General features: G+C 36.8%; 1 protein-coding gene across 1 annotated transcript in view; it reads right to left on the reverse strand.

Annotated features, from left to right (window-relative positions):
- Nucleotides 1-9,196: 9,196 nt before the first annotated feature.
- The window catches only part of LOC103080199 (X-linked retinitis pigmentosa GTPase regulator), a 65,224-nt gene continuing 53,156 nt past the window's right edge, over nt 9,197-21,264 (reverse strand). The window contains exon 19 of the mRNA XM_007451975.1: nt 9,197-9,406. Within this exon, the coding sequence (XP_007452037.1) occupies nt 9,197-9,406 (210 nt within the window). The remainder of the gene's footprint in view (nt 9,407-21,264) is intronic.

Genomic DNA, 21,264 nt, shown 5'->3' on the forward strand with positions numbered 1-21,264 from the left:
TTTGTGGCTGGAGTAATCCCTTTATTAATGATTGTGAAAGATGGCCAAAATACTATCCAGTATGTTACTCTATTCAACTTTTCAGGAAAGAGGAGGCATAAATCCCTTGTAAGCCATCTCTTCTTGGAAACAAAACTTGCTTTCAAATCAATGCAAATGCAGTCTGTTACAAACATAGGAAACAGACAAAATGTATTGATTATTTCATTTGTTTGATGTTTAGGCCCTTCTACGAAAATAGGGGATAAATTCCTGTATCAGTAGATCACTGACACTTTCTATTTTTCTGTTTCTCCTTTTTCTACCTCTTCCCACATGTACAAATGCTGCTGCCATCACTACCACACAACCCAAAGAATCACTTTTCTAGCACTTAAGTGGAGAATGAAGAATGGGATAAGGGTATATTCCATATGTGCATTCTTCTTGGAGTACCTCTGTGATGCTCATCCCACTGACCACATCCAATTTATAACATGTGCTAAGACATATGGTACACATGTTGTGGCTATGGATAATAGTTTTATATACTGTAATAATGAATGTGTGATGAGCAAATTTTTCTCAAGTCTATATGACTATCTGCGTGGGAAGTAGAAAGGGAGGAAACACACCTGTGTGGATCTTCACTGAATACTCTGGAGAAGAACAGAGGTGATAAACAAAACCTGGAGGACAAGACCATTCACTAGGGTACAAGGGAAACAATCAGGGGTGATGTCAGCAGGTCCTTGTGATCAAAAGCAAGAATAGGGTGGGAGGCTTCCAAAGCCCAAATTAAACTTTTATGTATTTTCCTGTATTCTTAGTAACACACAACTATGCTTTGGAAACTTGGCTTTTTGTGCTGCTGGCAATGTCTTAAAATGAGTTTTAAATTATAAAAAGTATAAAGTATTCCATACTCCTTCACTCTTAATTGTGAAAGTACATGGATATGCCCTCCACTGGCACACAGAGTAAGTATATTCAATTGTGTTGAGCCCTTGTTTTCCTAGGCTTACAATTAGCCTACATTTTTCAATTTTCCTTACAGTAAGTTGGGCCCATGCCATTTAATGCCAGTGGAATGTGGGCATAAGTGATATATACAACTTCCAGGCCTGGAGGATGGCAAGACTCCAAGGGAATACTAAAGCCACCAAATGATAAGAGACAAGATTCCTGAATTACTGTGTGGAGGAAGGTCACACAAGTGGTACGTAGATACCACTGGTGTATTTTGACATGTCCAAGAAATACTCAGTTAACTCAGATTTGGAGAGTCTTTGTTACAGAAGTTAAACTACCTAGACTAATACAACTAGTATCTTTCAGCGAAAACAATGTGGAAATTTCTTCTAATTATTATAGTAGTTTGCTTGTGAGAGACAACATTCTGCAGTTTTGTAGTAATTTGTCAGTTCAAATAAATTATTCTCCACTTGATGTTATATCACAATTACCTTGGAAGCTATTTTAAAAGATATGACCAGCCCTAGCCTTGACCTAGTGAATCAGAACCAGGTAGGTCATAGGCAGTTACGTTTGAAAAATTTCCCTGTGTTTTACATATACCCTTGGCTAAGAACTACTACTCTAAGATAACCCAAATTTTACCTTTAGATCAAAAGTTAGATTTTCAAGTCTCATTGTCTTAGGTCCATATAATTTATTTGACTGAATTCGGTTTTTTAGAAAGTATATTCAATGGTATTGTAAAAAATAATGTAATAAAACTGACCTTTATGGGGTGTACAGTTTTTACGATGTATAGTTTTAGGCAATACCACCAAAATCAAGGTACAGAACAGTTCCATCACTCCAAAAACACTGCCTCCTACCATCACTTCACAGTTACACTCTCCTCCTACCCCAACCCACTGCAATCACCCAAGGTCAGCAGAAGGAAGGAAATAATACAGATCAGAGGAAATAAATAAAATAGAGATATAGAAACAATAGAAAAGATCAATAAAACCAAGAGCTATTTTTTTCTTTGAAAAGATAAACAAAACTGACAAACTTGTAGCCAGGCTCACCAAGAAGAAAAGAGAGAGGACCCAAATAAAGTAAAAAATGAAAAAGAGGAGAAACAACAACCAATACCGCAGAAATAAAAAGAATCATAAGGGAATACTATGAACAGTTATATGCCAACAAATTGAACAATCTAGAAGAAATGAACAAGTTTCTGCCAAAACTGAGCCAAGAAGAAATAGATGATTTGAACAGACTGATCACTAGAAGTGAAATAGAATTTGTAATAAAAAACTTTCTGCAAACAAAAGTCCAGGACCAGATGGCTACACTGGGGAATTCCACCAAACATACAGAGAAGAACTTATACCTATGCTTCTCAAACTATTCCAAAAGATCAAAGAGGAAGGAACACTCTCAAATTAATTCTATGAAGCCACCATCACCTTGATACCAAAACCAGACAAAGATACTACAAAAAAAGAAAATTACAGGCCAATCCCTTCGATGAATACGGATGCAAAAATACTAAACAAAATATTAGCAAACCAAATTCAACAATACATAAAAAGGATAATACACCATGACCAAGTTGGATTCATTTCAAGGTCGCAAGGATGGTTCAACACATGCAAATCAATCAATGTGATACACTACATTAACAAAAGAAAAGAACCACATGATCATCTCAATAGACACAGAAAAAGCATTTGATAAAATTCAACGTCAATTCATGATAAAAACTCTCACCAAAGTGGTAGAAGGAACATATCTCAGTATAATAAAAGGCACTTACAACAAACCCACAGCCAGCATAATACTCAACAATGAAAAGCTGAAAGCCTTCCTACTAAATTCAGGAACAAGACAAAGATGCCCACTCTCACTACTTCTATTCAACATAGTATTGGAAGTTCTAGCCATAGGTATCAGACAAGAAAAAGAAATAAGAGGTATCCAAGTTGGAAGGGAAAAGTAAAACTATCACTATTTGCAGATGACATGATTCTCTATATAGAGAACCATAAAGACTCCACAAAAAAACTATTAGAACTAGGGAATTCCCTAGTGGTCAAGTGGTTAGGACTTGGTGCTTTCACTGCAGTGGCCCAGGTTCAATCCCTGGTTGGGGAACTAAGATTCTGCAAGCCGTGTGGCATGGCCAAAACAAACAAACAAAAACTATCAGAACTAATGAATTCAGCAAGGTAGCAGAATCTAAGATTAATATACAAAAATCTGTTGCATTTCTTTACACTAACAATTAAATACCAGAAAAATAAAGTTAAAAAAAAACAACAACAATCCTCTTTAAAACTGCATCAAAAAAATACCTTGAGGGCTTCCCTGGTGGCGCAGTGCTTGGCGGTCTGCCTGCCGATGCAGGGGACGCGGGTTCGTGCCCCGGTCCGGGGGGATCCCGCGTGCCACGGAGCGGCTGGGCCTGTGGGCCATGGCCGCTGAGCCTGCGCGTCTGGAGCCTGTGCTCCACGGTGGGAGAGGCCACGGCAGTGAGAGGCCGGCGTACCGCAAAACAAAAACAAAAACAAAAACACAAAAAAATACCTAGAAATAAACTTAATCAAGGAGGTAGAAGACCTATATGCTGAAAGTTACAAAACTCTGATAAAGGAAATTGAAGATGATTCAGAGAAATGGAAAAATATCCCATGCTCTTGGACTGGAATAATTAATATTGCTAAAATGGCCATACTACCCAAAGCAGTCTACAGATTTAATGCAATCTCTATCAAAATACCCATGACATTTTTGACAGAACTAGAACAAATAATCCTAAAATTTATATGCAACCACAAAAGACCCAGAATTGCCAAAGCAATCCTGAAGAAAAAGAACAAAACTGGAGGCGTAACCCTTCCAGACTTCAGGCAATACTACAAAGCTACAGCAATCAAAACGACGTGGTATTGGCACAAAAACAGACAGAGATCAGTGGAACAGAATAGATAGCCCAGAAATAAACCCACACACCTATGACCAATTAACGTATGACAAAGGAGGCAAGAATAAAGAATGGAGAAAAGACAGTCCCTTCAACAAGTGGTATTGGGAAAGCTGGACAGCTACATGTAAATCAATGAAATTAGAACACTCCATCACACCGTATTAAAACATTAACTCAAAATGGTTTAGAGACCTAAATATAAGACATGACACCATAAAACTCCTAGAAGACAACATAGGCAAAACATTCTAGGACATAAATCATAGCAATATTTTCTTAGATCAGTCTCCCAAGGCAAAAGAAATAAAAGCAAAAATAAGCAAATGGGACCTAATAAAACTTAAAAGCTTTTGCACAGCAAAGGAAACCATCAACAAAACGAAAAGACAACCTATGGAATGGAAGAAAATATTTGCAAACGATGCAACCGACAAGAGGTTAATATCCAAAATATACAAACAGCTCATACAATTCAGTATCAAAAAAAACCCAAACCCAATAAAGAAATGGGCAGGAGACCTAAATAGACGTTTCTCCAAAGAAGACATACATAGAGCCAACAGGCACATGAAAAGCTGCTCAACATCACTAATTATTAGAGAAATGCAAATCAAAACCACAATGAGGTATCAGCTTGCACCAGTCAGAGTGGCTATCATCAGAAAGTCTACAAATAACCACAAGGTCCTACTGTATAGCACAGGGAATTATATTCAATATCCTGAGATAAACCATAATGGAAAAGAACATAAAAAATAACATAAAAAGAACATATATATAACTGAATCACTCTGCTGTACAGAAGAAATTAACACAACATTGTAAATCAACTATCCTTCAATTAAAAAAAAGTATATCACACAGAAAAAGTCTACAAATAATAAATGCTGAGAGGGTGTGGAGAAAAGGGAACCCTCTTGCACTGTTGGTGGGAATATAAATTGGTGCAGCCACTATGGAGAACAGTATGGAGGTTCCTTAAAAAGTTAAAATAGAACTACCATATGATCCAGCAATCCCATTCCTGGACACATATCCAGAAAAGATGAAAACTCTAATTTGAAAAGATACATGCATCCCAATGTTCATAGCACCACTATTTACAACAGCCAAGACATGGAAACAAGCCAAGTGTCCATGAACAGACGACTGCTTTAAGAAGATATATATATCTTCTTACACACACACACACACACACGAAATATTACTCAGCCATAAAAAGGAATGAAAAAATGGCATTGCAGCAACATGGAGTAACCTAAAGAATATCATACTAAGTGAAGTAAGTCAGAAAGAGAAAGACAAATACTATATATCACTTATATGTGGAATCTAAAATATAATACAAATGAACCTATATGCAAAAGAGAAACAGACTCAAAGACCTAGAAAACAAACTTACAGTTACCTAAGGGGAAAGGGAGAAGGGGAGGGATAAGTTAGGAGTATGGGATTAAGAGAAACAAACTACTATACATAAAATAGATAAGCAACGAGGATTTACTATAAGCACAGAGAACTATATTCAATATCTTGTAATAACCTATAATGGAAAATAATCTGAAATACACACACATATCTGAATCAGTTTGCTGTAAACCTGAAACTAACACACTATGTAAATCAGTATTCAATTCAAAAATGAAAGTTTCAATTTAATTAAAAAGTTTTCCCAAATTAGTTTACACTTTTATATAATTTTGTAATTCGTAATTACTATATGCAGTAAATTACATAATTATACCAATTAAGGAGTTAATATAAATCTGATGCTAAGTTGGAAATTATAAATTACCTAAAAATATAAAATCAAATATTCCTATGTACAGAACTTTAATGATTTTAAGCAAATGATAGACTGAGACATTATAATAGAAAACTTCTGTTGTAATACACACACTCATAGGGAAAATTCTGTAACTTTTAGAAGTACTGTGCTACTATTTAGACAAATTCTAAACAAAGTACCTGTAAAGATTACTTCTGAGAAACTTCAAAAGCTTTTCTAGAATATAAAAAAAATTTTTTTTCATCTTGGGATAGATGTTAACCACGAATCAGATAAGATTTTTCTTAAAATAAAAACATATTAATGTCATTTAAAGTTAGATATAGCTCTCTAGTCCACTGCTAACCTTACCTTTAAGATATCTCATTTATCATAATACACATATTATACATACCACATGAAAATGAAAGCAAATGGAACTATTTGGGAATGCAGCTTGGCCTGGTCAGATAAAATTTCCTGCTGTAGTTTTCGTAAATAATTTTAGGGTTAGGATAACATTTCCTGACGTTTCAGTGATTAGGACTGTGTATTAACATTATGGCAAAGTAGTCATCCGTCACAATTGTTGGAGGGACTGCTATTAAGCCTGTTTGTCTGTTGTCTCTTAACTTCAATGTAGCTTCTTCCAGCAGAAACATCTTACTTTACTGTATTCAATATAGTTACACTCCATCATCCTCCCCCAACTCTCCACACTCCCAAGAAGGCTTAGTATGCATTTGTATGCGATAAAAAAATTATCTTCTTAGTAGAATCATCACTTTTCTAATTAATTCTTTAACTCTCATTTCCTGCTTAAAATCTGAGGTCAAACTAGGGAAGATTACAATTGAGATAAATCCAGGGCCTAATTAATTATTTCAACATGTTTTCCTTGTAAACAAATTTCTCTTGCCAAAATAATGTATTTTGTTTAAAACAGAGGTCACAATTTGCCCTTTGTGGGCCAAATTGGGCCTGCAACTATGGTTTGGCTCTCCCTGTTAATGTACATGCATACACACATGGACATGTACACGAATGAGTTGTCTATATAAAAACCCGCATTTCCACCTTCTTTTTAAAATGGCTGAGGGGAAGCCGCCCGGCTAGCTCAGTCGGTAGAGCATGAGACTCTTAAAATGGCTGAGGGTCTGGCAACACTGGGCCCAGTATTGAGAAACAGCAATTACCAGGTAGAACAGATTGGCAGCAGCTCCATTACACTTATCTGTTTAGCCTCTGAAAATGCTTCAGTTATGCAATCCCTGGTTTAAATGTATTTTTTGTTAAATTTAATAAAATATCCCCTCATTCCTGAGATGAAGACTTTCCAACTTTCTGATATGAGACAGGCCCTTTCCCAGAATAAAACTGATGTTAGTTTCTACTGCTGCATAATAAATCACCATAAAGTTAGTGGATGAGAACAACATATAGTTATTATCTCATAGTTTTCATGGGTCAGGAGCCTGGGTACTACTTAGCTAGGTCCTTTGCTCAGGGCCTCACAAAACTGCAATCAGGGTGTCAGCCAGGGCTATGGTCTAATCTGAGGATTGGGTTCCTCTTCCAAGCTCACTGGTTGTTGGCAGAATTCAGTGCCTTGCAGTTGTAGAGTAGAAGTGTTCAGACCCTAGAAGCTTCTCACCCTGGCACATGGCCCTCTCCATAATATGGCAGTTTGCTTCTTCAAGGCCAACAGGAGAGCATCTCTACTGCTTTGAATTGCTCTGAATTCTTCCAACTCTGACATCTAGATCTTTTTTTTTTTTTTGGCGCTACACGGGCCTCTCACTGTTGTGGCCTCTCTTGTTGCGGGGCACAGGCTCCAGACGCGCAGGCTCAGCGGCCATGGCTCACGGGCCCAGCCGCTCCGCGGCATGTGGGATCTTCCCGGACCAGGGCACGAACCCGTGTTCCCTGCATCGGCAGGCAGACTCCCAACCACTGCGCCACCAGGGAAGCCCCTAGATCTTTTTTGAAAGGGCTCGCCTGATTAGGTCAGGCCCACCTAGGATTATCTCTCTTTTGCTCAAAGTTAACTCATTAGGAATCTTAATTATATCTGCAAAACATTTCATCTTTTCCACATAATATAACATACGCAATGGAGTGATAGCTCATCATATTCACTGGTCTCCCCTACTCTCAAGGGGAAGGGATTATTCAAGGCAAGTATACCAGCAGGCAGGAACCTTGGGGGCCATTTTAGGATCCTGCCTATCACAACTGGCATGTCTTAGTATTACTGTGAGTTTCACTTCCACTTGGTTTCTATAGTTTATATTTTGGCAAAGTATTTTTACAATACTGTACTAGTACTATAGTGGCAATAGCAAAATTTTTTATTAAATTTACCTTTAATAAAATTAGAATTCCACTAAATGTAATATAGGAGACTATTTTGTAAGATTTCAAAATCACATGTATTCTAGACTAACATCCTTACAGCCCTTGTACGTGAAACACAAAGATGGAGTACTTTTGTTTTGTTTTGTTTAAATGGGGCAATGGTCACTGTGATTGAATAAGCAAATGTTTTAGTCAGAAGTTAGAATGGGAAAAATGAAGGTAGTTTGATCAATTAAATAAGTAGCATCTGTGAGCATAGGAAAGCAATGTTTCTATTAGAGCAGACTTAGCAGCTTTACCCTTCCTATTCCTTGTGGCAGAGCACTGTGTGTGTGTGACACAGCCAACCTTAGTTACCACTGTCAGTGCTAGAGACAGCTGCAATGAGCCAGTCTGGCTGTGTCCGGTTCTCCTAGACTGGTGAGCTGTGGCATGGTCAAACAGTGCAGATAATCTGCAATGTTTTCATGTCAAATCACCTCCCTAAAGAGAGGAGCAGGAAGCAAAGAAATTTCAACACAGTTTCTCCACAAAGATGTCCTGTTTATACAGTTGCCCTGATACTTTCTTTACTCAAATGGAAATGCATTTTGCATCTTTCAGTATTTTAAAATTAGATTTTTTTTTGCCCCTGTTTTGTCAACTGATAACTCCAAGTACCTCCAAATTTTATTCATATTCACCCATTTAAACAGTGGAACTGACCAGCTATAGTTTATTAGAATATGTTCATTAAAAACAATTTTGACTCAGTTTTTGAAAATTGCAAATACATTAAAAACTGTTAGTGTCATGAGATTGCAAATATTGCCTTATGAAATTATAAAGAAGTAAAATTTAGTAAAAACTATGAAATATCTTAATTTAAGTTTCACATATAAAAATATATTTTATATGGCAACACTGAACAGTTAAGGCCACAACGCTTGAAGGAGAGTCTGAGATACACATATTCTGAAATTGTTTGTCAAAAATATCAGCATTTAAATAAATATCAAAACTGGTCATACTATTCAAACCAAATAAAACACGTTCTTAAGTTATATCTTTAAAAGTTTGTTATTAGAAACTTTCTGTCAGAGCTCAAATGTTTTTCAAGTATAAATTACAATGGGCATGGTGACCATGAAAACATAAACATATATTCACAGTATTATGCAAGATTTTGACCTTCTCTCCATATTTGGGGGTGAGGTATCCTGATGATTTTGCCCCATGTGGTTCTTGTTGGCATCTTTCTTATTCTTTTTAAAAGCTATTTTATCTCCTATTGATTTTATCTCTGGGAGTGGCTCATTATTATTCTGCTTTCTACTTTTCTGGCTCGTCAATGACATCCTTTTAAAGAGGAAAATCTAGAAAAAAGACACACACGCATAGAATTCATTTCAGTAAGTGAAACAGTCACTTAACAGTAGTTAGGGGGTATAATTTTCAACAAGTCTTAACATTATTTCATCACATCTTTATGAGGCACCACAATGGTACATTCTTAGCACCCACCAGCCTTTTTTCTTTTACCAATTGCAATCATGATTCTTCCCTAAAACAAGACCTTTCAGAGTTTACCCTTCAACACTATCAGTGCTTTGGTAATATGTTAACATTTTTCTTCAAAGAACAAATTTAGTATTTCACTTTGTTTTGTTATAAGAGAAAAAGATGAAAACCAGCATCTTCTAGAGGACATACCTCCCCATTCCTGTAGATCAAAACTTCTGGCAAAGTGCTAGTGCTGCCAAATGATGGGGGTGGGAGCCCCAGGGGTCTGAGTAGGCAGTTGGATATACAGACCTGCTGCTCAGGGGAGGCCAGGGCTGCGGACAGGCAGAATGCAGACGAAAGTAGACCCCATAACCCAGGGATTCCAGGTGGGCAGAAGAGAAAACAGAAGAAAAGAGACTGAGGAAAAGCCAAGTGTGAAAGGTAGGCAGAGGAAGAGGAGCCAGCACTGGGGACTGAGTTTTGTAGGAACAAAATCAGGGAAAAAAGGCAACTCAGAAGTCAGGGGAGGAAAATATCAAGAAGAGAGCGGCCAACAACGCACATGCAGGAGACATCAAGGAAGATGATAACTGAAAAGTTCCAAATGATTTAAGCCCTTTGAGGAGTTAGCCAGAGAGAAAACAGGATTCCTAAAGAATGACAACCCAAGTAATGGTTTTGGCAAGATGCCAAAACCAAAGAACAGCTGAAGATCTGGCTCCTTCCGAAATTAAAATGGTGCGAATAATAATAGCTTGCCTTTAGCCTTAAATAATGGAGGAACTAGAATCAAAAGTTGTAACCCAAAAAGTTAGCCTAGATCAAGAGTCTATGAACTAAAATGGGAGAACTCCTGTTCCTGCTATTGCGTAGGAATACACATCTTGGAAAGTTCTGCCACTACAAAATCCCAAGAAATGCTGAAGTATACAAAATATAATTTTATAATGTGTAGGTAAGCTCACATAAAATGAAGGGAAATCCCTGTGGGACAAAAAAAGAGGGAGCAGGAAGCCTCAGGGGTGAGTTGAGTACTGAAATGGCTTTTATTGATCTCATAACTTCAACTCTTGGATTTTAACAGATTTGATCTCACAAAATATGGAGAATTGGAACTGAGACTCCTATGTAAAGTGGGGACCCTCTGAGAACTAGGCCTTTAATGTAAGTCCACCTACAAACATTGGAAGAGAAAATAACATGTCTCTCTCAGCCTAATGATGTTTTCCTAATGTGAGTTTGGGGTTCACATGTACGGTACTGGTGGAAAACCCTTAACTGAGACATTGACTAAAAGCTGTCCCGAAATGGTAACACCCAGGGAAGCTAACAGAATTTTATATAAAATCTCTATGGATGGACTTACAGTAATCTAAGCTTTAAAGGATTTCCACAAAAAGTCCTGGTTGAACATGAATTTACAATCCAAATTTCAAAACACAGAAGGAAACAAGACACCATTAGCGAGCCAGCCAAAGCAACAAACAGATTTAGACTCTGGAGGATGTCTGACATTGGAATAACTAAATACAGGATATAAAATAAGTTTGCTTAAATTATTTAAAGGACTATAATGAAAAACAGGGTACTAGGTAAACAAAACAAGGTAAAAGATCAGATTGATATGAAAAAGAATCAAAATAGAATTTCACTTCAAAATGTGAAAAACATAACTGAAATTAAAACTCAATAAGGAGGTTAAATAGCAGATTAGTCTCAGATGAAAAGATACTATGAAACAGACAAGCTCTGAAATTTCCCCAAATATCACTTAGATACAGAAAATATAAAAGTAAAAATTAAAAGACACAGATAACAGAATAAAAAGTTTTATTATATTTGAGCTCCAAAGAGGAGAGAGGAAATATTCAAATATATAATGGGTGAGAATTTTCTTAAAAATGATGAATGACATGAATTCTCAGATTCAAGAGTCATAATGAATTAGAAGAAAGTTAAAATAAAAAAACCTCACATCTAGGCATCTCATAGTGAAATGAAGCACACCAAAGACAAACAAACAATGTAAAAAGCAGCCAGACAGAAATGACAGATTATATGTGAAGTTACCAGCAATTATACTAAAGCAAATTTCTTAAGAGCCACAATGGGAGCAGATACTAAAAGAAAATAACTGTCAACCAGCCATACCACCATTAATTTTCCAGTGAGTAGCAACTACAAGTTAACTTCAGAACGAAATTTATGACAGTAACTTCCAAAGGATTTCTTCAGGAAGAATAAAAAATACTCTAGAAGGGACATCTGAGATGTGAAAAGGAATGGTGAATAAAGAAAGCGGTATAACAGATAATGATATTTCATTGATGAGGTTAAAAAAATTAATAGAATACTCGATACAATAACATGTAAAATGGGAAAAAAATGAGTGGGAGGAGAGAAAACTCTTCTAAGATCCTGGTAATATTTGGGAAAAAGGAACATTGATGAGCGTTAGATTTTAGGTACGTGTTAAAAAGTATAAAGTCAGAATCCACCTTATAGGCCATTTACAAGAGACACATCTAAAGTACAAGTAGAAGCATAAGAATGAAAAAAGCTATATTAGGAAAATGCTAACCATAGGAAAACTAGTATAGCTATGATAATATTCGATAAAATAAAGTAGCATTTTTTTAGGAACAAAGAAGAATACTACCAATATAATAGACTTAAACCTAATGATATCAATAATTAGATTAAATCTAACTGGTCAAAATGCTCCATTTAAAAAGGCAGGGCCTTCCCTGGTGGCACAGTGGTTAAGAATCCACCTGCCAATGCAGGGGACACAGGTTCGAGCCCTGGTCCAGGAAGATCCCACATGCCACGGAGCAACTAAGCCTGTGGCCACAACTACTGAGCCTGCACTCTAGAGCCCGTGAGCCACAACTACCGAGTCCACGTGCCAATACTACTGAAGCCCACGTGCCTAGTAGAACCTGTGCTCCGCAACAAGAGAAGCCAATGTAATGAGAAGCCCGGGCACCACAACGAAGAGCAGCCCCTGCTCATTGCAACTAGAGAAAGCCTGTGCGCAGCAACGAAGAACCAATGCAGCCATAAATAAATAAATAAATAAATAGGCAGAGGTTTTCAGATTAGATAAAAAAGCAAGATGCTAGTGCTCCAGCAAATGGTGAAAGCTCTCTCAGAGATCTACATCTCAACGCAAACACCCAGCTCCACTCAATGACCAGTAAGCTACAGTGCTGGACACCCTGTGCCAAACAACTAGCAAGACAGGAACACAACCCCACCCATTAGCAGAGAGGCTGCCTAAAATCATAATAAGTTCACAGACACCCCAAAACACACCACCGGATGCGGTCCTGAACACCAGAAAGACAAGATCGAGCCTCATTCACCAGAACACAGGCACCAGTCCCCTCCACCAGGAAGCCTACAAAACCCACTGAACCAACCTCCCCCAATGGGGGCACACACCAAAAACTACGGGAACTACGAACCTGCAGCCTGTGAAAAGGAGACCCCAAACACAGTAAGTTAAGCAAAATGAGCAGACAGAGAAATACACAGCTGATGAAGGAGCAAGGTAAAAACCCAACAGACCAAACAAATGAAGAGGAAATAGGCAGTCTACCTGAAAACGAATTCAGGGCAATGATAGTAAAAGATGATCCAAAATCTTGGAAATAGAATGCAGAAAATACAAGAAGTGTTTAACAAGGACCTAGAAGAACTAAAGAGCAAACAAACAATGATGAACAACACAATAAATGCAATTAAAAATTCTCTAGAAGGAATCAATAGCAGATAACTGAGGCAGAAGAATGGATAGGTGACCTGGAAGATAAAATAGTGGAAATAACTACCACAGAGAAGAATAAAGAAAAAAGAATGAAAAGAATTGAAGACAGTCTCAGAGACCTCTGGGACAAAATTAAACACACCAACATTTGAATTATAGGGGTGCCAGAAGAAGAAGAGAAAAAGAAAGGGACTGAGAAAATATTTGAAGAGATTATAGTTGAAAACTTGCCTAATATGGGAAAGGACATAGTCAATCAAGTCCAGGAAGCACAGAGTCCCATACAGGATAAATCCAAGGAGAAACACACCAAGACACATATTAATCAAACTATCAAAAATTAAATACAAAGAGAAAATATTAAATGCAGCAAGGGAAAAGCAACAAATAACATACCAAGGGAAACCCCATAATGTTAACAGCTGCTCTTTTAGCAGAAACTCTGCGAGCCAGAAGGGACTGGCAGGACATATTTAAAGTGATGAAGGAGAAAAACCTGCAACCAAGATTACTCTACCCAGCAAGGATCTCATTCAGATTCAATGGAGATATTACAACCTTTACAGACAAGCAAAGCTAAGAGAATTCAGCACCACCAAACCAGCTTTACAACAAATGCTAAAGGAACTTCTCTAGGCAGGAAACACAAGAGAAGGAAAACACCTACCATAACAAACCCAAAATAATTAAGAAAATGGTAATAGGAATACACCTATCAATAACTACCTTAAATGTAAATGACTTAAATGCTAGAAACAAAAGACACAGACTGGCTGAATGGATACAAAAATAAGACCTGTATATATGCTGTCTACAAGAGACCCACTTCAGACCTAGGGACACATACAGACTGAAAGTGAGGGGATGGAAAAAGATATTCCATGCAAATGGAAATCAAAAGAAAGCTGGAGTAGCAATTCTCATATCAGACAAAACGGACTTTAAAATAAAGACTATATATTTTATTATAGTAAATAAAGAGACAAAGAAGGACACTACAAAGAGACAAAGAGGGACACTACATAATGATCAAGGGATCAATCCAAGAAGAAGATATAACAATTGTAAATATTTATGCACCCAACATAGGAGCACCTCAATACATAAGGCAAATGTTAACAGCCACAAAAGGGGAAACTGACAGTAATACAATCTTAGTAGGGGACTTTAAAAACCTACTTTCACCAATGGACAGATCATCCAAAATGAAAATAAATAAAGAAACACAAGCTTTAAATGATACATTAAACAAGATGGACTTAACTGAAATTTATAGGACATTCCATCCAAAAACAACAGAATACACTTTCTTCTCAAGTGCTCATGGAACATTCTCCAGGATAGATCATAACTTGGGTCACAAATCATGCACTGGTAAATTAAAAAAAATTGAAATCATATCAAGTACCTTTTCCGACCACAACGCTATGAGACTAGATATCAATTACAGGAAAAAATCTGTCAAAAATACAGAAACATGGAGGATAAACAATACACTACTAAATAACCAAGAGATCACTGAAGAAATCAAAGATGAAATAAAAAAATACCTTGAAACAAATGACAATGAAAACACGACGACCCAAAACCTATGGGATACAGCAAAAGCAGGTCTAAGAGGGAAGTTTATAGCAATACAATCCTACCTCAAGAAACAAGAAACATCTCAAATGAACAACGTAACCTTACACCTAAAGCAATTAGAGAAGGAAGAACAAAAAAACCCCAAAGGTAGCAGAAGGAAAGAAATCATAAAGATCAGATCAAAAATAAATGAAAAAGAAATGAAGGAAACAATAGCTAAGAGCAATAAAACTAAAAGCTGGTTCTTGGAGAAGATAAACAAAATTGATAAACCATTAGCCAGACTCATCAAGAAAAAAAGGAGAAGACTCAAATCAGTAGAATCAGAAATGAAAAATGAGGAGTAACAACTGAAACTGCAGAAATACAAAAGATCATGAGAGATTACTACAAGCAACTCTATGGCAATAAAATGGACAACCTGGAAGAAATGGACAAATTCTTAGAAAAGCAAAGCCTTCTGAGAGTGAATCAGGAAGAAATAGAAAGTATAAACAAACCAATCACAAGCACTGAAATTGAGACTGTGATTAAAAATCTTCCAACAAACAAAAGCCCAGGAACAGACGGCTGCACAGGCGAATTCTATCAAACATTTAGAGAAGAGCTAAGACCTATCCTTCTCAAACTCTTCCAAAATATAGCAGAGGGAGGAACACTCCCAAACTCATTCTACGAGGCCACCATCACTCTGATACCAAAACCAGACAAAGATGTCACAAAAAAAGAAAACTACAGGCCAATATCACTGATGAACATAGATGCAAAAATCCTCAACAAAATACTAGCACACAGAATCCAGTAGTACATTAAAAGGATCATACACCATGATCAAGTGGGGTTTATCCCAGAAATGCAAGGATTCTTCAATATATGCAAATCTATCAATGTGATTAACCATATTAACAAATTGAAGGAGAAAAACCATATGATCATCTCAACAGATGCAGGAAAAGCTTTTGACAAAATTCAACACCCATTTATGATAAAAACCCTCCAGAAAGTAGGCATAGAGGGAACTTACCTCAACATAAGGCCATATATGACAAACCTGCAGCCAACATCGTTCTCAATGGTGAAAAACTGAAACCATTTCTTCTAAGATCAGAACAAGACAAGGTTGTCCACTGTCACCACTATTATTCAACATAGTTTTCGAAGTTTTAGCCACAGCAGTCAGAGAAGAAAAAGAAATAAAAGGAATCCAAATCGGAAAAGAAGAAGTAAAGCTGTCACTGTTTGCAGATGACATGACACTATACATAGGGAATCCCAGAGGTGCTACCAGAAAACTGCTAGAGCTAATCAAAGAATTTGGTAAGGTAGCTAGATACAAAATTAATGCACAGAAATCTCTTGCATTCCTATACACTAATGATGAACTATCTGAAAGAGAAATTAAGGAAACACTCCCATTTACATTGCAACAAAAATAATAAAATACCTAGGAATAAACCTACCTAGGGAGACAAAGGACCTATATGCAGAAAACTATAAGACACTGATGAAAGAAACTGAAGATGATACCAACAGATGGAGAGATATGCCATGTTCTTGGATGGGAAGAATCAACATTGTGAAAATGACTCTACTACCCAAAGCAATCTACAGATTCAATGCAATCCCTATCAAACTACCAATAGCATTTTTCACAGACGTAGAACAAAAAGTATTTCACAATTTGAATGGAAACACAAAAGACCCTGAATAGCCATAGCAATCTTGAGAAAGAAAAACGGAGCTGGAAGAATGAGGCACCCTGACTTCAGACTATACTACAAAGCTACAGTCATCAAGACAGTATGGTACTGGCACAAAAACAGAAACATAGATCAATGGAACAGGATAGAAAACCCAGAGATATACCCACACACGTATGGTCACCTTACCTTTGATAAAGGAGGTAAGAATATACAATGGAGAAAAGACAGCCTCTTCAATAAGTGGTGCTGGGAAAACTGGACAGCTACATGTAAAAGAATGAAATTAGAACACTCCCTAACATCATACACAAAAATAAACTCAAAGTGGATTAAAGACCTAAATGTAAGGCCAGACACTATCAAACTCTTAGAGGAAAACATAGGCAGAACACTCTATGACATACATCACAGCAAGATCCTTTTTGATCCACCTCCTAGAGAAATGGAAATAAAAACAAAAAGAAACAAATGGGACCTAATGAAGCTTAAATGCTTTTACACAGCAAAGGAAACCATAAACAAGATGAAAAGACAACCCTCAGAATGGGAGAAAATATTTGCAAATGAAGCAACTGACAAAGAATTAATCTCCAAAATATACAGGCAGCTCATGCAGCTCAATATCAAAAGAACAAACAACCTAATCCAAAAATGGGCAGAAGACCTACATAGACATTTCTCCAAAGAAGATATCCAGATTGCCAACAAACACATGAAAGGATGCTGAACATCACTAATCATTAGAGAAATGCAAATCAAAACTACAATGAGGTATCACCTCACACCAGTCAGTATGGCCATCATCAACACATCTACAGAAATAAATGCTGGAGAGGGTGTGGAGGAAAGGGAACCCTCTTGCACTGTTGGTGGGAATGTAAATTGATACAGCCACTATGGAGAACAGTATGGAGGTTCCTTAAAACACTAAGAATACAATTACCACATGACCCAGCAATCCCACTACTGGGCATATACCCTGAGAAAACCATAATTTAAAAAGAGTCAGGTACCACAGTGTTTATCACAGCTGTATTTACAATAGCCAGGACATGGAAGCAACCTAAGTGTCCATCAACAGATGAAGGGATAAAGAAGATGTGGCACATGTATACAATGGAGTTATTACTCAACCATAAAAAGAAATGAAATTGAGTTACTTGTTGTGAGGTTGATGGACACAGACGTAGAGAATGGACTTGAGTACATGGGGAGGGAGAAGGGTAAGCTGGGACGAAGTGAGAGAGTGGCATGGACACATATACACTACCAAATGTAAAATAGATAGCTAGTGGGAAGCAGCCACATAGCACAGGGAGATCAGCTCGGTGCTTTGTGTCCACCTAGAGGGATGGGATAGGGATGGTTGGAGGAAGACGCAAGAGGGAGGAGATATTGGGATATATGTTTATGTATAGCTGACTCACTTTGTTATACAGCAGAAACTAACACACCATTGTAAAGCAATTATACTCCAATAAAGATGTTAGAAAAAAAAAGCAGCAAGATCCATCTGCATGCTGCCTAAATCAAATGTACTTCAAATGTAAAATCACAAATGGGTTAAAAGTAAAAGTATGTTAAAAGATGATAACTCTAATCCAAAGAAAGCTAAAGTGGCTATATAATATCAGATCAAGTAGATTTTAGAGCAAAGACTATCACTGGGTATAAAGAAGCTCATTTCATAATGATGAAGGAGTCAATTAATTACAGCAGGTAATAATTCTAAACATTATAGAACCAAATAACAGCTTTAAGATACATAAAGCAAAAATTAATAGAAGTACAAGGGAAATTAGACAAATCCACAATTTACAGTCAGGGATTTTAATACCTCTCTTTCAATAACAGAACAAGTAGACAGAAAATCAGGAAGGATGGAGAAGACTTGAATAACACTATCAACCAACTTGACCTAATTGTCACTGATAGAACACTCCACCCAACCACAGTATTCTACTCAACCTTCTTCTCAAATGAACATTTACCAAGATAAACTTGATTCTGGGCCATAAAATGTGTCTCAATAAATTTAAAAGGAATCAATTCATACTAAGTATGTTCTCCAATTACAATGTAATTAAATTAGAAAGTAATAACAGAAAGATCACTGGAAAAATCTCCAGCAACATTGAAATTAAATAACCCATGAGTCAAAGAAGAAATCAAAGGGGAAATTAGAAAGTATTATGAACTGAATGAAAATGAAAACACAACATATCAAGTACTTCAGGGGAAATTTATAACACAAAAAGCCTATAATAGAAAATAAGAAAGGTCTCAAGTCAGTGATCTCAACTTCCATGTTAAGAAACATTCAACAAAATGTTGCTAAAGGAAATTTGAGAAGATATCAATAAATGAAGAGGAATGTCATGTTCATGAATTAGGAGACTTAATACTGTTAAAATGTTAATTCTTCCCAAGTTTATCTGTAGATTCAAAAACAATGCCAAATCAAAATCCCAGCAGGCATTTTTTTCACTAATTGACAAACCGATTATAAAAATTCACATGGAACTGCAAAGGGTCTAGAATAGCCAAAACAAGTGTGAAAAGGAGCAAAGTTGGAGGACTAACAGTTCCTGATTTCAAGACTTATATCAAAGCTACAGTAATCAAGACAGTGTGGTACTGGCACAAGATAAACAGATCGAAGGAACAGAAAACAGAGTCCAGAAATAGGCTCACACATAAAAACTCAATTGCTTTCTGACAAAGGTATGAAGGCAATTCAGTAGAGGACAGGCTTTTAAAAAATTTTTTCAAAAAATGGTGCTAGAACAATGGGATGTCCATATGCGAAAAAAAGAACTTCAATCCATACCTTTACCATATAAGAAATTAACTCAAAATAGAATATCACTCAGCAATATAAAGGAATGAACTATTGATACGTGCATGGATGGATCTCAAAACAGTATCAGTTATTTGCTGAGTACAGCAGGGGGATGTGGGGTGTAGACAGGGATCACAGAGAGGCACAAAGAACCTTCTGCTGATAATGGCACTGTTCACTCTCTTGATTGTGATTTTGCTTTCACAGCTGTATATGTATGTCAAAACTAATCAGATTATATACTTCAAATATGTGTAGTTCATTATAGGTCAATTATACCTAAATAAAGCTATTTTTAAAAAGCAGGGGAGTAATTATTGGGTGAGCCCGAAAGTGATAGTCTCAGGTATTAAGCCTGAAAAAACTGACAGCAACAGGATACCATATGTATAATTGACCTCAGATTTTCCTCACAATAGAGTAAAGCTAACTGTGTACTTGGGGCAAACGTGCTTAGTTGTGCTGCCATGGTGAATAAAGCTTAGCATCAGAGAAAAGGAAGCCATCAGGAAAGGCAAGAATCTACAGGCATAATTTTTGGTGGCGAAATTCTCATCTCAGCCTCTTATATTTATGGTAGTGACTATTGACTGTGAACTGGCATGGGGAACTATCCAGGAATCTGCCATATTCTAGCTAGTTTCTGAGGGGTGGCACTGGATTTTTAACCTCTCTATCTGCAGCCTTTAGCCTTGTGCCTGGCACATAAGAGGCACCCAGTAAATATATGCTAAATAAACACATGAATAAGCTAATTCCATGATGGGAAGAAATTATTATTAATAGCTAAAAAGCTTACTGCTTTTTTCAGTAGCTTACTTAGGTGGAAATTAAGCCAGTGACATTTTTCTTAGCAGCTAACTGTGGATTCAAATTTGCTACAGTTTGGAAAAGCAATATTTGGCAATTTCCAAATATAACAATCAAAAGATCTCTGCCACCAATTAAAATGATGGGTCCTAACCTGGCTATCTGAAACATTTAAAATCATCAAAACAAAATTCAATGGTGAATTCTGTCTTGTAGAGACCAAGAGTGTACTTATTTCTTTTTTTTTTTTAATTACCTTTGGAGTGGCTGTCTAATTAAGGGGAAGGGATGTAAAATTTCAAACACATGCTTATCTTGATATGAGTTAATGCATCATTTATTTTCCAAGTTTTAAAAACAGTTTGATTTGTTTGGCTTAGATGGTATAAATAGGTTGGAGACATTGTAGATTAAAATATATAATGTGGGAATGATTGAAAAAAATCTCATCTAAATCATCTATTTCCTTTTTTAAAAATATAGAATAACAGACTATTCTTTAAGTAGGAAATACATTTATTACTGCTTGACTTTTTAAAATATAATTTTCAATACTTTTTCTTTTCTTTATCCAAGGAAATGCATACTTACTGAATTATATTTTTCCATTAGGTATAAATGAGAATTTAAGCAGAATCAGAGTTCAAGACTGAATTTGTCAGCCTGGCACTCTGTATCCTGGCCTGGCCTCACCTTTGTCCCATGGACTGGTGGGGCTCCCTGATGCTACAGTAGGTGCCTGCCACACAGCATGCCTTCCCTGGTTCCGGCCTCTCCTGTCCTGTGTATCCAAATCCTACCAACTATGGACGATGCTGAATACGGGAGAGCCTGAAAAGTTCCCTATGCTCGACCACGTATTCTACAATATGCATTTTCATTTGGTCAGAGGTGTGTTTCAAATATTTTTTTCTGCTGCTTCATTTCATTTTTCCTCCCCTTAGGTTCTTAGGTCTCCTGACTCCTTTACTTTTTATCCTTCTCCCTCAGATTTGATTTTCTTTTCCAGACTCTTTC

The sequence above is a fragment of the Lipotes vexillifer genome, unplaced genomic scaffold (assembly GCF_000442215.2).
Source record: "Lipotes vexillifer unplaced genomic scaffold, Lipotes_vexillifer_v1.1 scaffold847, whole genome shotgun sequence".
Taxonomy (NCBI): Eukaryota; Metazoa; Chordata; class Mammalia; order Artiodactyla; family Lipotidae; genus Lipotes; species Lipotes vexillifer.